General features: G+C 45.2%; 2 protein-coding genes across 5 annotated transcripts in view; one reads left to right on the top strand and one right to left on the bottom strand.

Moving 5' to 3' along the window:
- The window catches only part of LOC107374829 (synaptic vesicle glycoprotein 2C), a 77,828-nt gene that overhangs the window by 17,403 nt on the left and 46,698 nt on the right, over positions 1-13,727 (bottom strand). The gene's annotated exons all lie outside the window — the stretch shown is intronic.
- Positions 90-12,849, top strand: LOC139070349 (uncharacterized). Of its 3 annotated transcripts, none has more exons than XM_070552429.1 (3): positions 90-159; positions 4,782-5,343; positions 7,298-12,849. In XM_070552429.1, the coding sequence occupies exon 3, from the start codon at positions 7,357-7,359 to the stop codon at positions 11,698-11,700; it is 4,344 nt and encodes a 1,447-aa protein (XP_070408530.1). In that variant the 5' UTR covers positions 90-159; positions 4,782-5,343; positions 7,298-7,356; the 3' UTR covers positions 11,701-12,849. The 3 variants fall into 3 exon arrangements, with proteins under 3 accessions (XP_070408530.1, XP_070408531.1, XP_070408529.1); XM_070552430.1 differs by having other exon boundaries at positions 115-159; positions 4,785-5,343; XM_070552428.1 differs by having other exon boundaries at positions 135-5,343.

Below are 13,727 nucleotides of genomic sequence, written 5' to 3'. Positions count from 1 at the left end.
TCTGATTAATTAACTCTTCAAAGCTATTAATTTCTGTGTCTGGTTGGGAAAAAAAAAAAAATTGGGGCAATCTCGTTATTCACCACATGGGGGAGCTACTCTCCTTGCCACCCAAAGTCTGTCTGTCTATATGAGAGCTTCATTTGAGCTAAACTGCAGGTAATTAACTATTTGTTAATATTTGAAGATAAATACATTTATGTGTGTGAGTTTGTGATGTCTTTTGAGTGATTATGCTACATTTATTTGTGTGGTTTTGTCACTGTTGAAAAGCTTGTGTTACAGGAGTCAGGAAACGCTGATCTCCACTTAGCACTTAGCTACCGCTAACCCAGCCTGATCAACTGGTAATATTAGCATTCTAACGCTGCATGACAGATGTTTTTTTCCTACGAGAATTCCGGACATTAATTCTGTTATCATAACGGAACTACCAGGGACGCCTGAAGCTGGTTAACAAGCCAGAAATAAGCGCTTTATTGCCCGTTAGCTTAGTTGGCCAAGAAAGCTAATCAAAGCCCAATAACGGAAGAGCACAGCAAAGCACATGCTGCAAATTACACGCTATACCGATAAATTAGAGCAAGAACCTGAACGGGATACCGCCAGTCGAAGGGCTGATTGCCATGTGTGAATCAAGCCAAAAGAGACACGCTTCACAAAGTTCTAAGCCTGTTAGCTTAGTAAGCTAAATTAGCAAGGCTGACAACGTCCGCAGACAAGAATCCAGGGGCACGCCAACCGCTCGACACATTGTTTGCCTTTGTCATAACTCGTTTTACTGTACAAAACAAGCTCCCCTCATGTTTTAGTAGTTTTTGACTTTTATTGTGAGAAAGCGGTCTCCACCGGCCGTCCACCATTTCGGACGGCATCACCGGGCATAACGGAGTGACGCACACGAACCCTCCCGCACTGTTGCCTAGCACTGTAACACCATCTTGTGGCACCTTTAGTACATTACAGTCTTTTTGTGTGTTTTTTTTTTTTTTGGGGGGGGGGTACATTACATTTAAATTGTTGACAAAACAACATCATCTGAGGATGAGTTGTCCTTTCCCACAGTGGGGAAAGGAATTATTGATGCTGTTTTAACCTGTATAGGTTCTTCAAACCTTGATGCTTGTGGCTACGACGAGTCTTTCGAGCATCTTACACCAGGTGAACTATTACAGAAGCTGCAGGAGCACACAGCCGCCTTACCCGGTGAGGGTGAGAAAGTCAAAGCAGCAACCCGCACAGAGAACCTGGGGTGGTTTGCTCTTCTTCTAGCTCACCTCTGGGATAAGGAAGTTATATACATAACCCTTTTTATCTCAGCCACAAAACTGTACATTTAGCTAAATAACCATGAGTGTATTTATGATGCTGATGAATGGGTGAAAGAGTTAAAGAAACTTCAGTTCATGTACAGCAAACAATGTTGAATAATTTTACTGTTTTATCAGATTTTCCTACCTTTACAAATCCGTTATTTGTTACATCTGTAGAACATTTGATAACTGGACTGTAGTGAAAACTTAATCAACAAGGGGCTGATAAACAGGAACACTCCTGTTGGTCAAAGTCCAGGAACAATATCTCCTTTTAACCCTGAACATAAAACCAAACTCATCTTCCTCTTTTGTTCTATCCTCCTCTTTCATACTCTCTCCTTTTGTTTTGTCTGCTCCTCCTCTCTGCTGCATCCCTTCACCTTTCGATTATCCCTGACACAGGCCACATAAATCAAGTCTGCTCTCCACCTCACTCCACTCGTCCCTCTCTAATCTTTCTCTCCACTCCCTAGTCTCCGTATCAGATTGATTTCATTTTGCTCTTTTTGGCCTGAACCTGACACACACACACACACACACACACACACACACACACACACACACACACACACACACACACACACACACACACACACACACACACACACACACACACACACACACATATATATATTATATTTATTTATGTTTACTTATTTGGGAGACACTTTTATCCAAAGCGACGTACAATTTATTTAACTTGTAGGGCATGTTGTGATCTGTGGGGGAAACCGGAGTACCCGGAGGAAACCCACGCATGCATGGGGAGAACACGCAACTCCACGCAGAAAGGCCACAGCCGAGTTTAGAACCTGCAACCTTCTTGCTGCAAGGCAACAGTGCTAACAACTGTGCCACCATGCAGCCAATTACACGCTATACTGACAAATTACAAGCCAACCTTTTGTTTCCTATTTCCTCTTAAAAGTCTGTGAAATGAACAGAAAAAATATAGATTAGGATTATTATTTTGGGTACTTTCAGGACCAGAGAATGTTGCTACAACACAAATGTAGTGATGTTTAAAAATAACAAAAGAAAATGATCTGTGTGTCTACTAGGGTGGGAAAACCGGTTCTTGTTGAGAACCCGTTCCCATTGGTTCAAATCCTAGGAATCGTTCGCCACTTTTGCAAATGATTCCCCTCATGAATTCCGGTCTGCGCTAATGACATCACCATGCATGTTGCGGAGCTTACAGAAGCAGGAAACATGGCGTCTAAGCACCACAAACGCTCAAAAGTTTTGGTTATATTTTACAAGAAAGCATGACAACCGGGTAACTTGCAATAACTTCAACGTAGATATTTCATCAAGGGAGGAAGTGTTACGAATATACAAAAGCCTTTGGGAAAAAATGCGCTAAAACTTAAAGTTACTGACCCACTCCGGACTAGTGACTATCAATGCAGCTGCAGCGTCCTCTCCTGTTAAGGTAATACCATACCATACCATACCAAGTTTATTTGTATAGCACATTTAAACACGGCATGAGAGCCGACCAAAGTGCTGAACAAAAACACACAATAAAAACAATCAGAAATAAAAACTAAAACCATTAAAATCGAGTAATCCAACTCGAAAAGAAAAGGAGAAAGAGAATAAGTTAGACTGAATTAAAAGCCAACGAATAAAGGCGAGTTTTTAAATGAGACTTAAAAAGGGAAAGAGAGGAAGAGAGTCTGATCAGGAGGGGCAAGTGGTGCCAGAGCTTCGGTGCACAAACCGAAAAGGCGCGCTCCCCGCGGGATTTACAGCGGGAGCTAGGGACATGTAGGAGGTGCTGGTCGACTGATCGGGGGGATCTTGTAGGGACATGAGGGTGAATGAGCTCAGACAAGTAGCCAGGTGCTAAGTTATTGAGGGATTTAAACACAAAAACCAGGATCTTAAACTCTATCCGGAGATGGATGGGGAGCCAATGGAGATTTGCTTAAACCGGTGTGATGTGTTCTTGCTGCCTGGTGCTAGTCAAGAGTCAAGCTGCTGCGTTCTGCACAAACTGAAGTCGAGCGAGAGTGGCGGAGGAGATACCATATAGCACTGAATTAGAGTAGTCGAGACGGGAAGTAATGAAGGCATGGACAACTGAATGGAGATGACGCCTTTTTAGAATGGGCTTCACTTTAGAGGGACGCCTCAGGTGGTAAAAACAGGTCTTAACTACCTGGTTGGCATGAATGTCCATTTTTAGTTTAGCATACATCACAACCCCTAAGTTTGTGACACGGTTTTTCAACCCACTTGTGATAAAAGGAAGGGTCAGTTGGGGACTTTGAGAAGTCTTAGGGCTGAAAATGATGGCCTCTGTCTTGGCGTCGTTCAGCAAAAGAAAGTTTTCTGACAGCCAGCTTTTCACATCATTGCAGCATTCAACAAGGGGCTGTAAGGAGTCATTAGGCTTCACAGAGGAATATAATTGGCAATCGTCTGCATATAAATGGTAGTCAATGTGGTGTTTTTTAAAAATGTCACCCAGGGGCAAAATATATAAATTAAATAAAAGGGGTCCAAGAATAGAGCCCTGAGGAACACCACAAGTCAAAGCTGCAGTGGGGGAGGCAGCTAGCCTGGCAAGCCAGACTAAATAAATGAATTATTTAGTCTGGCCACGCTCCATTGACGGCTCTCAGTTGTGGGGCGGGTTCTACCGTTGTCTTTCAAATGATCTCCGCATTCCACTGGACAATGAATGTGACATTCTCTTGTTTCACTCTGTTGCATCATCCCACCCACCAGGCATATAGAGTGCCCTGATTGGCCCACAAAGCGGATAAAGCTCTGTGATTTGTTCACTAAGCAGATAGAGCACTATGATTGGCCCACCATTATGGACCAATCACAGCTTTTTGTGTGTTTGAAACCCCTCTAGAGAGCTGTGATTGGCTAGCCAGAGTCCTGGTAGGAGCTGCTGAAGTTCCAATGGAGCATGCCTAGACCAAACTTTGCAAAGCAAGAATTTGGTGTAGTTCACTAGGCTAGGAGGCAGCACTACCCATCATAACATTAAAGCTGCGGTCACAGAAGTAGGACCTAAACCAATCTAAGGCAGTCCCCTGAATGCCGACCAGCTGGTCCAGCCGAGTCAGCAGAATAGCGTGATCAACCATGTGGAAAGCAGCCGATAGATCCAACAAAACCAGCAATACATTAGAACCAGAGTCAAGGGTTAATAAAATGTCATTAAAACACGAAGATGAGCTGACTCAGTGCTATGGAGGGATCGGAAGCCTGACTGGAAGGGATCCATTAAACCATGATCATCAAGATAAGAAATCATTTGGTTAAAAACAGCACGCTCTAGTAGTTTTGATAGAAATGGAAGCTTGGAGATCGGGCAAAAATTACTCATAACAGAGGTGTCAAGGCCAGGCTTCTTCAGAACGGGTTGAACTACTGCATGTTTAAAAATGTAATAACTATCATGTTAGCGTCATTTACCTTACTTACACACCTCCACACTAGCAGACTCCAGGGACAGAGGTCTGACCTGTGGTGAGATTTTTCCCACGCTGCAAAAGCTACAGCAACACTGCACCAAACAAGAAGACGACTCTGCCTTCACAGGGAGCATAAAGGAGAACATTTGGAAAGGCCTTCCCAACCGATACAGGTGCAACTGATTATTTATCTGACAGTTAGAAAGCAGGAGCCGTGCACTGTTGGTTCTTTGCCACCTGTTTAACCCTTTGGAGGCAGGCGTTGCAGATTTGCAACTGTTAAAACCTTCCTACCTGGTTACTCCACACAACTCAGAAGTACCCCTGAAGGACGTAGTTGTTCGTCCTTTTATCAGAACTTATTTACAGCCTGAGAGGGTTAACTACTCTGGAATTGATAAAGAATTGGATCGATAGACACAACTGACAATGTCATTGATATTGATAAGAACGTATCGGTTCCCACACCTAGTGTCTACTTTCTGTTCTTTTTTCTGACGCTGCTCCCGGAGCCTCCACCAAAACCCCCACCTGGTATCTGCTCAACATCTCCCAGAAGACTCCAGGTACCCAGATTATCTCTGCAGGTTAGAGATTATGTTGCCTTTGCTACATGATGTTTTTGTGTTCACACTGAAAAGGTTTCCTGGAGATTTATTCTTGGCTGATGGGACACACACCACTGACCTTCTTTGTCTACGGAAAAGTACATGTTTGGTTATTTATTCATCCATTCATCCATCTATTTTCATCTGCTTATCCGGAGTCGGGCCGCGGGGGCAGTAGCCTAAGTCGAGAGGCCCAAACTTCCCTCTCCCCAGCCACTTGGGCCAGCTCCTCCGGGGGAAGCCCAAGGCGTTCCCTGGCCAGGTGAGAGACATAGTCCCTCCAACGTGTCCTGGGTCTACCTTAAGGCCTCCTCCTGGTTGGACGTGCCCAGAAAACCTCACCAGGGAGGCATCCTAACCAGATGCCCAAACCACCTTAACTGGCTCCTCTCGATGTGGAGGAGCAGGGGGTCTACTCCGAGCCCCTCCCGGATGACCGAGCTTCTCACCCTATCTCTAAGGGAGAGCCCAGCCACTCTTCAGAGAAAACTCATTTCGGCCGCTTGTATCCGCAATCTCGTTCTTTCGGTCACTACCCAAAGCTCATGACCATAGGTGAGGGTAGGAACGTAGATCGACCATTAAATCGAGAGCTTAACTGTTACGGCCGCAGCCGTTTTGAAGCCCAGAGGTGTGCTCCGCGCCGTTCCCTGTGCAGCAGCGCAGCACCACGGACAGCTACGCTCTGGGATGTTGTCCTTACTCCAGCACCATGGAGAGCGCCGGAGCGGCAGGCACAAGCAGCTGGGACTTTTTATCTCATCAGCCGGCCCTTCAAAAGCGGCCAGCTGGAGCTCATCAGGGGAGAGAAATGTTTGGAGTTGCAGAGGCAACGTTTGTTCTCTCCCCGTTGGCAGTTAACAGGTTGTTGTTGGCTTTTTGTAAAGAAAAAGCTTTAGAACCTTTTGTGTTTTGGGATAGTTGCAGTTAAGCGGTAATTTTGGTTTTGGTGTGTCTGCTAGACCATCTTGTGGTTTAAATTACCAGGTGGGGATTATTCCCCTTTTGAAGTCTCAGTTTCCTGAGCTATTTTTGTTGTTTGGGTAACCTAAGTTAATTCAGCATTTGGTTTTGTCTGTTAGACAAACCTTGGTTAATTTAAGGGTGGGATTTTCCCCTTTTGCTGTTTCATTCCCTTTTTAAATAAAGGAGATTAATTTTAAGAGTGGTTGGTCCTCTGGACATTTTTAGTTATTCGTTTAAACTCAGTTTGGTAAGGGTTTTTGGCCCTTCTTTTGGTACTTTCTTTTTGTAATAAAATCCTTGAAAGGAAACTTTGAGTTTGGTCTTGCTTGGACAAGCCTTTTTCTCCCCAACGAGGGTCACTTTTTGTTAGACTGGTCCATCTTATGTTTATTCCCCTCACCTTCCTAGCTGAGCCCATAGAGGGGTGTAACATAAATGGGGGCTCGTCCGGGATTTCACTGATTTATAGCTGTTTTATTACACGGTTATAGCCTGTTTTAGATCAGTTAAGCCCGTGCCAAACGTTTGGACTAGTTTTAACATTTGCTCTTTGTTGGTTTTGTGAAGACACAAAACCCACGCTGTTTTGTGTTGTGTCATTTTGTTTTGTGCTTAAACATGGCTCAGTTTTGTGTGGAGACATTTATGGAGGCTCCATCCCGTGAGGTGCTGGAGCGTTGCCGCAAGGCTGACCTTCTGCAGATAGCTGTCAACCTTGCTCTTGACATCCCAAACCCTGTGCTGAAAAAAGACTTGAAATTGCTCATTGTGGAGCATTTGGAGGACATGGGGATTTTAAAGACTGAGAATGAGTCTGGTGCAAAGACGGAACCAGAAGGATCTCCTGCAGATCCTGATGAATGTGACGATCCTGAAGTCCCTGCTGCTGCGGAGGATCATGAGGGTGAGACGATGGAGACAGGAAAAACTCCTCTAACCGTACGAAAGTCTGTTCCGACCTCCCCAGGTTCGCCGACGGAAGGATCTCGAGACGCACGACTGCAGGTGCGGCTGGCACGTCTGGACATGGAAAGAGAGGAGAGAGCCCAGGCTAAAAGACTCCAGATGGAACTGGAGGTTCGGAGGATGGAGATTGAAGCTGACACAGCTGTGAGAATAAGGAAATTGGAACTGGAAGCCCAGCTTTCCAACCCTGGACTTCATATCACGCCCACCAAAGCTCCGCAACCCGCCACAACCCCGGCCTTTGACATTAGTAAGTGCATTTCCTTAATGCCTACATTTAGAGAGACCGAGGTTGACAGCTATTTTGTAGCTTTTGAAAGAATTGCGGAGACGTTGCAGTGGCCGCGCGGGGTGTGGTCTCTGCTGCTCCAGTGCAAGCTGAGCGGCAGAGCTTTAGAAGTTCTGTCTGCGCTCCCTGTCACAGATAGTCTGGACTATGACCGAGTAAAAACTGTTATACTGCAAGCGTATGAGTTAATCCCTGAAGCTTATCGTCAAAAATTCAGACAAGCTAAGAAAAATGCTGGACAAACACATGTGGAATTTGCACGTGAAATAAGCATGCTGTTTGATAAATGGTGTGCGTCCACAAAAATTAAAACTTTGAGTGACCTCCGAGAGCTTATCCTTTTGGAGGATTTTAAACGTAAGCTGCCTGAGAGACTGGTAACCTACTTAAACGAACAAAAAGTCAGCACTTTATCAGCTGCGTCCCTTTTAGCGGACGAATTCACACTCACTCACAGAGAGATTGTGAGGAGAGATGAGAGAAAAGACGTTCAGCCCGTTTTGATGAAGAAATCCATAAAAATAAGCTCTCAAAACGGAAATCCTGAAACCCGTACCTGTTACTATTGTCACAGAACGGGACACGTTCTTAAGGATTGTTTTATGTTGCAGAAAAAGAACGGGAAGCCCACTGCAGCTCCTAAGGAAGTTGCATTCCTTAAAAAGTCGCCTGTGGTTAACCCCTTGTGCGCCGCCGGGGAGCCTGATGCTTGTTTTGCACCCTTTATTCTTTCGGGGGAGATCTCGTTGACTCCTGGTGATGCAGACAAGCAAAACGTTCGCATTTTGAGAGACACAGGTGCGCCTCAAACGTTAATACTGAGCAGCGCACTCCCATTTTCAGCCAGTAGTTCACGCGGGTACGCTGTTTTGTTACAGGGAATTGAAATGAAATCCCTGCCTGCCCAGGTGCACCGCGTTCACCTGGAATGCCAGCTCGTTAGCGGCTGCTTTGATGTTGCCATTTGTGACCATTTACCGGTAAACGGGGTTGATGTGTTGTTGGGGAATGATGTTGCTGGAGGTAAAGTGCTACCTCTTCTAGAAGTAGTTCCTCAACCTCAAGCCGAACATGTAAATTGTGCTGCTGATTCACATTTTTACCCAGCTTGTGCTGTCACCCGTTCGCAAACGCAGAATAATGCGGACATCCAGTTAAGTGACTCAGTGCTGATGAGACTCCTCAGTGATGACTCCGAACAGACAGCCCATGATGGACTTGGATTTGTTCCGTCATCAGACGCAGAAGAGCAGAGAGAAAAGGCTGATGCTGATCCTCAGCAAGGAGAACCTTTTCCACTTACGGCAGAAACCCTTTCTGCTGCACAGAAGAGTGATATTACTCTGAAACCTTATTTTGAACAGGTGACCACTTCAGATAAAACAGACAAAACTACAACACATTATTTATTAGATAATGATGTGCTGGTGCGTTGTTGGCCTCAGCCCGCGGCTGAGGGCATGGAATGGGGGTTGGTGAAGCAAATAATTGTTCCATCCTCTTACAGAGAACATGTGGTCTCCTTGGCACACGAGAGTGACTGGTCTGGCCATTTGGGTGTCAACAAAACTTATAAACTGTTGTTGCAGCATTTCTTTTGGCCAGGGATGAAGAAAGAGGTGTCTCTCTTCTGTCGGCGTTGTCATGTCTGTCAGATGACAGGAAAGCCGAACCAGCCCATTCCTCCTGCCCCGTTACAGCCCATTCCTGTAGTGAGTACGCCTTTTGACCATGTCATCTTAGACTGTGTGGGACCTTTACCTCCTTCTAGAACAGGAAAACGATTTTTGTTAACCCTTATGTGTTCAGCTACAAGGTTTCCGGAGGCCATACCGCTGAACTCCATCACCACCAGGTCTATAATCAGAGCTCTAACCCATTTCTTCTCCATCTTTGGGTTACCAAAGGTAATACAGACCGACCAAGGGACAAACTTCAAATCTAAACTGTTCAAACAGGTAACAAAAACCTTAGGAATCACACATGTCATGTCATCCGCGTATCATCCTCAGAGTCAGGGCGCTTTGGAAAGATGGCACCAAACTTTAAAGGCAATGCTGACAAAGTATTGCTTAAGTAAAAGCAAAACGTGGGAAGAAGGATTGCCTTTTGTGTTGTTTGCTGCTCGTGAGGCTGTGCAGGATTCTCTTGGTTTTAGTCCTGCCCAGCTTGTGTTTGGACACACTCCTCGTGGTCCCCTGAAAGCTCTAAAAGAGAGATTTCTTTTTTCTGATCCGCCTGACAGAAAAGTGCGGGAGTATGTCCAACTCTTCCAGAAAAGATTAAAGGAAGCAAACTCTATTGCTAAAACTCACTTGGACAAAGCTAAACTGAAGATGAAGGTTCAGTATGATAAGACGGCAACCAGACGTAACTTTGCAGTTGGAGACAAGGTACTGGTTCTAACTCCTTTGTCCAATTCGGCTCTCAGCACCAAATTTGAGGGACCATTTGAGATCCTGAGTAAGCTCGGGGACACAAATTATGTGCTACACACACCTGCCAGGAGACAGAAAAGCAGGGTTTGTCATGTTAACATGTTGAAGCGCTATGAGGATGGTTCCCCTCTGTCTAAACCTGTAACAACTTGTGTTTTAGTACCAGATGCTGCTAACAAACCTATGGTACCACAGGAAGCTGGTGAAGTCGGAGAAGACTTCCCCTCTAGTTGTAGTCCTCGGTTAAATAACTCCGAGGCACTTAAGGAACTGGAAGGACAGATAACACATTTGTCACCTGAAATGGCTGGAGACTTGGTGAAGTTAATTCACTCTAGGAAGAGTCTGTTTGTTGATGTGCCCACTCAGACCACTGTGTTAGCACATCATGTTGAGGTGAGTGAAGCCAAGCCCATTAGACAGCATCCGTACCGTGCTAGTCCCGAGAAAAGACTGATTATGAAAGAAGAAACGGAGTACTTATTGAAAAATGGCTTTGCTATTCCCAGCAGGAGCCCCTGGAGTTCACCCTGTCTGGTGGAGAGGAAACCAGATGGAACCGCTCGGTTTATAACCGATTACAGGAAGTTAAATGCGGTTACCATCTCAGACTCATATCCTCTACCCCGTATAGATGATTGCGTTGACAGTGTGGGACCTTCCAAGTTTGTGACTAAGTTGGACCTGTTAAAGGGATATTGGCAGGTACCTTTAACAGAAGAAGCTTCTCTTATGTCAGCTTTTGTTACCCCAGATGCCTTTTTACAGTACACTGTGTTACCCTTTGGCATGAAAAATGCACCTGCCACCTTCCAAAGGTTAATTAACACTGTTACTTCTGGCCTCTCACATTGTAGTGCTTACCTCGACGATATTGTTGTTTATACAGACACCTGGGAAGAACACCTCAACACTCTCACTCAGTTATTTGATCGTCTGGTGCAGGCCAACCTGACCCTGAACTTGGCCAAATGTGACTTTGTTAAGGCTACCGTCACTTACTTAGGTAAAGAAGTTGGGCAGGGGAAAGTAAAGGTCCTGCATGAAAAGGTGAAGGCTATGATGTCATTTCCTCCTCCCTCTACTCGCCGAGAACTGAGACGGTTCCTGGGCATGGTTGGATACTATAGGGGGTTTTGTCGAAACTTTTCTGCCGTTGTTCTTCCTCTCACAGATCAGCTAAGTCCCAAAAGGAAGTTTGAATGGACTTCGGAGTGCCAGGCCTCTTTTGAGGCTGCCAAGCTGCTGCTGTGCTCTGCTCCTGTCCTGGCTGCACCCGATCTGACCAGGCCGTTCAAGCTGGAAGTTGATGCCAGCGCTATAGCCGCTGGAAGTGTGCTGATCCAGGAAGATTCAGCTGGTATTGATCATCCGGTCTGTTATTTTTCTAAGAAGTTCAACCGACACCAACTGCACTATTCCACCATTGAAAAGGAAACGTTGGCTCTACTCCTTTCATTGCAGCATTTCCACGTTTACGTGGGTTCCAGTTGTTCTCCTACAATAGTGTATACAGACCATAACCCTTTGACTTTCCTCAGTAGGATGTATAACCAGAACCAGCGGCTCATGCGGTGGGCGCTCATCCTACAGGAATATGCCATCGAGGTTCGACACAAGAAGGGGACTAACAACATCATTGCTGATGGGTTGTCCAGAAGTTTTGGTAACCTGTAGCGTCCAATAACCACTACATATCACAGATGCATACAATTTGTTTTAACTCCTCCTTCCAGGGCCCCTTGTAGGCACAAGGGCTTCACCCTCTTTAGGGTGTTGCCGTTTGTTGTTTTCTCTAGGGTTGCGGCAAGAGGCTAGTGTTGTCTGTATCCTGCAGACATCTCGGGAGCACCCCAGGGTGATGGGGGACGGGCTTGCCAATGGGCCACCCCTCGTCGTCGCTGGTTTGTATGTGTACACCCACACATGTGCTTAATCTGCCCGCCTTAACCCGCATGAAGAGCAAGGGTTGAGTTAGAGAAGCTCCCCCATAGGTAGTTAGCGGGATGCCCTGGTTGTGTGTAAATGGAGGATACTGTTGAGTTTTAAATGCATCTTGCGTTTTAAGAAAAAAGATGGTGGTGTCTTAGGTATGGTTTTAGATTCTTTATCTCACCCCCTCCTTTTTTCTTTTAAGGGTGGGGATGTTACGGCCGCAGCCGTTTTGAAGCCCAGAGGTGTGCTCCGCGCCGTTCCCTGTGCAGCAGCGCAGCACCACGGACAGCTACGCTCTGGGATGTTGTCCTTACTCCAGCACCATGGAGAGCGCCGGAGCGGCAGGCACAAGCAGCTGGGACTTTTTATCTCATCAGCCAGCCCTTCAAAAGCGGCCAGCTGGAGCTCATCAGGGGAGAGAAATGTTTGGAGTTGCAGAGGCAACGTTTGTTCTCTCCCCGTTGGCAGTTAACAGGTTGTTGTTGGCTTTTTGTAAAGAAAAAGCTTTAGAACCTTTTGTGTTTTGGGATAGTTGCAGTTAAGCGGTAATTTTGGTTTTGGTGTGTCTGCTAGACCATCTTGTGGTTTAAATTACCAGGTGGGGATTATTCCCCTTTTGAAGTCTCAGTTTCCTGAGCTATTTTTGTTGTTTGGGTAACCTAAGTTAATTCAGCATTTGGTTTTGTCTGTTAGACAAACCTTGGTTAATTTAAGGGTGGGATTTTCCCCTTTTGCTGTTTCATTCCCTTTTTAAATAAAGGAGATTAATTTTAAGAGTGGTTGGTCCTCTGGACATTTTTAGTTATTCGTTTAAACTCAGTTTGGTAAGGGTTTTTGGCCCTTCTTTTGGTACTTTCTTTTTGTAATAAAATCCTTGAAAGGAAACTTTGAGTTTGGTCTTGCTTGGACAAGCCTTTTTCTCCCCAACGAGGGTCACTTTTTGTTAGACTGGTCCATCTTATGTTTATTCCCCTCACCTTCCTAGCTGAGCCCATAGAGGGGTGTAACATTCACCTTCTGACTCAGCTCTCTCTTCACCACGACAGACCGGTACAACGCCCGCATCACTGCAGATGCAGCACCAATCCGCCCATCGATCTCACGCTCCAGTTTTCCCTCACTCGTGAACAAGACCCCGAGATGCTTAAACTCTTCCACTTGGTTATTTATTTCGTATATTTTCTGTGCTATGTGTGCTTGGACTCTGTGGATGTGTTGGGTTAGGGTTTGTCTTGTTGTGGGAAACGATTGTGTTAAATGTTTTTGTTATTATGAACTGAAACATATTTGGACTCATGGATGTGGAATGAGCTACAACTGGAGGGTCAATGAGCTCCTTCCCTGCCAAAATTTAAATCACACCTAAAACAGTTTTATTTGTTGGTTTTTAGTTTGGGCTTTTTGTTTTAATGCATCTAATATTATTTTGTTTTTACCTGTTTTATTATTTCGTATGTACATGGGCGTGTCCAGAGAATTTTCAGAAAGGGGCACAAGGGGTACCAACAGTAACCTGGGGGAACCCACAACTGGCAAGAATTAAAGCCCTGACTAACCTCTCGTCCGTATTTAAACTAAACAAAGAGTTATTTTAGACAGTCATCCATGGTAAACATGCATTTGTTCTGCTTCTACAAACTCTTTTCCAGTGAAGTAAATAAAAGAGTTATTTTTGCAGCAGCGGAAACACTTCCTTTATGTGTTTAAACATAAAAGCACCTATGTGCAGCTTCCATCTAAGTGGTAAGCTTTTGTTAATCATTATCTAA

This window comes from Nothobranchius furzeri, chromosome 6 (genome assembly GCF_043380555.1).
Source record: "Nothobranchius furzeri strain GRZ-AD chromosome 6, NfurGRZ-RIMD1, whole genome shotgun sequence".
Taxonomy (NCBI): Eukaryota; Metazoa; Chordata; class Actinopteri; order Cyprinodontiformes; family Nothobranchiidae; genus Nothobranchius; species Nothobranchius furzeri.
The sequence above is the reverse complement of the archived record's forward strand: the minus strand, read 5'-3'. Positions and strand labels throughout refer to the sequence as shown.

Excerpts from the sequence above, each read along its gene's own strand:
- LOC139070349 (XM_070552429.1), top strand. The coding sequence starts at position 7,357 with ATGGAAAGAGAGGAGAGAGCCCAGGCTAAAAGACTCCAGATGGAACTG.